Here is a 2,306-nt window from a genome sequence, read left to right as displayed (position 1 = left end):
CTTTGGTCCGGGTTCCAGCCACGAACTGGGACCAATGGTTGTGGGTCAGGAGCGAGGCCCATTGGTCCCGGTTCGTGTCTGGAACCGGGACCAAAGGGTTCAGACGAACCGGGACCAATGCCCCACGAGACCTGGCCGGCCCCCTGGCCTCACGAACTGGGACCGTTGCCCCGTGGGTCCCGGTTCGTGACTGAACCGGGACTAATGGACCGGCCTGGCCTGGACCAAAACCCTGTTTTCTACTAGTGCCACGCGCGTTCGCGTCGACACACTCTGTAGCAAACGAAAGCCAGAAACTAACATGGCAAATTCCGGTGCTTCAAGATTCGCGTAGACGATCTGACGTGATCAATGCATTCACCGCGAGTTGCAAAATATCTGACGTTCGCTGGTTAACATTTCCATAAAATTTAAATAAACACATATATTTAGCATTTTCGCATATATTTAACTACACAATTCTATATTGACTAGACAAAATTGAAGTCCTGTCACCCCCGTCACCGAGTGGGATTAATTGCCATTGAGAAATAAGACTAGAAATTCATATATACCACAAAGCTACAGCCAAATGAATGGTCAACATACGCTAGCTCCGCATGCAAGCTAGCCGTATTACCAGGTTTCATGCAACGCACGCAAGCTGTTCGATCCAAAGCCGACTAGCTAATCTCCGCCTCTAGATCGGGACCAAATTAAAAAAATCAGGGTTCCTCCATGGCTAACTCACTATATAAACCCTACCAGCATGCTGAGGTCCTTCACAGCAACGCCAACGAGAATGACTAACTCTACCAGTAGTGGCGCCACTGCCTTCCTGTTCATCACTCTCTTGTGTTTTGCTGCACTTCTCTCTTCACCTGTCAACGCCAGGCATTTCCCTGGTTACCTTGGCAGTACCAGCGCCATCCATGGCGCCGGCAACAAGTTCTACTGGCCGTTCTCAGGGGATGGTGCCGGCAGTGGCCATGGCTCCGGAAGCGGCCATGGGTTCGGTTGGCTCGTGTCGCGCAACGGGTCCGACACGACCATCGGGGTGGGCGTCGGCATGGGCGGCGGCGCGGGAAGCAGCACCCGGGACGGCGAGGGAGGCAGCGCCGGTGGTGGTGTTGGCGCCGGGGTCGGCATCGACATCGGGAAGGACGGGATCGACGTGGCCATCGGCGTCGGCGGAGGCGGCGCCGCGAGCGCGCACAACGGCGGCGCCAGTGTGGGTCTTGGCGGCGGGGAAGGCTTTGGTTTCCATATCAGCAAAGAAGGTGTCACTGTCACGGTGACACGCGGCGATGGTGGTGGAGGAGGCGACGGCAGCGGTGCCGGTGCTTTGGGCGGCGGCAGCGGGGTTGGGCGTGCAGGCAATGCCGTGGGGAGCGGCCAAGGTTCTGGGAGCGCGAGCGGTGGCACGGGGATCGGCGGCGGGAGTGGCTCCGGCTCCGGGCCAGGAGGATCCGGCGGCGGTGGAGGCGGCGGCGCGGGCGGGAGCAATGGCCACCCGTGAGCACGATGTGTGTTCAGTTGCCATGCATGTAAGCTAATCCATGTGTGTTCAGAACGATCTCTAGTGTGTAAGCCTGTAAGGGGTGACGTGAGGAATATGACCTAAGCTATGTGTGTGCAAGTGTTGATGAATAATAGTGGCTCTCTGATCACGTACGTTCTGGAGGCGAAAGGCCTCCCGCCACGCCCGCGCAACTGGGTTCAGGATCTGAACTCCACCAGCAGACCGGCGGTGGTCCTCAACAGGGTGCCGGGCAAGTGGCTCAATTCTCAAAGAGGGCTCCTGATCCTCTGTTGCCCTACCTCTTCATCCTGGTGCTCCAACCATTAAAAAAAATAGCGCGCTATAGCGATTCTAATTGCACGCTATAAATCAGTATATAGTTATACATTGCGCGCATGATATACCACGAATTTCCTGAGTTTTATGGCCTGCACTATTTTGCTATAGCAGGCCTTTTTTCACTGGCTCCGACGCCGAGTCCTCGGCTCCTCGCTATTGGTGGTGGTGCTGACGATACCTTGCAACGCCCACTCAACCCTCTGCTGCCGTGCCCCATTCTGCAGTACACATATGACATGCTGAATTGCTGATTCTGCTGAGCGCCGATGTCACCGCGGGGGTGCATGAGTGCATGACCTACGCCTTCTGATAAAGATCATTGCACGCATTCACTCACCGCCGTCCACGGGGAGGGGATGAGGGCTGGTGCCGCCTAGGTTACTCCGGGTCACTCATGGGAGCGATGCTGAATGCGTTTTTCCCCTCCAACATTAGTCCTGGACTCCTGGTCATGACTTACTCCGAC

The 2,306-nt window shown here is 56.4% G+C and overlaps 1 protein-coding gene across 1 annotated transcript; it reads left to right on the top strand.

Moving 5' to 3' along the window:
• Positions 1-780: 780 nt before the first annotated feature.
• Positions 781-1,653, top strand: LOC123048533 (glycine-rich cell wall structural protein 2-like). The gene has a single exon (XM_044471615.1). It carries the CDS (start codon positions 782-784, stop codon positions 1,496-1,498), a length of 717 nt encoding a protein of 238 aa, XP_044327550.1. The 5' UTR covers position 781; the 3' UTR covers positions 1,499-1,653.
• The last annotated feature ends 653 nt before the right edge of the window (positions 1,654-2,306 follow it).

This window comes from Triticum aestivum, chromosome 2D (genome assembly GCF_018294505.1).
Source record: "Triticum aestivum cultivar Chinese Spring chromosome 2D, IWGSC CS RefSeq v2.1, whole genome shotgun sequence".
NCBI lineage: Eukaryota > Viridiplantae > Streptophyta > Magnoliopsida > Poales > Poaceae > Triticum > Triticum aestivum.
The sequence above is the reverse complement of the archived record's forward strand: the minus strand, read 5'-3'. Positions and strand labels throughout refer to the sequence as shown.

Excerpts from the sequence above, each read along its gene's own strand:
- LOC123048533 (XM_044471615.1), top strand. The coding sequence starts at position 782 with ATGACTAACTCTACCAGTAGTGGCGCCACTGCCTTCCTGTTCATCACT.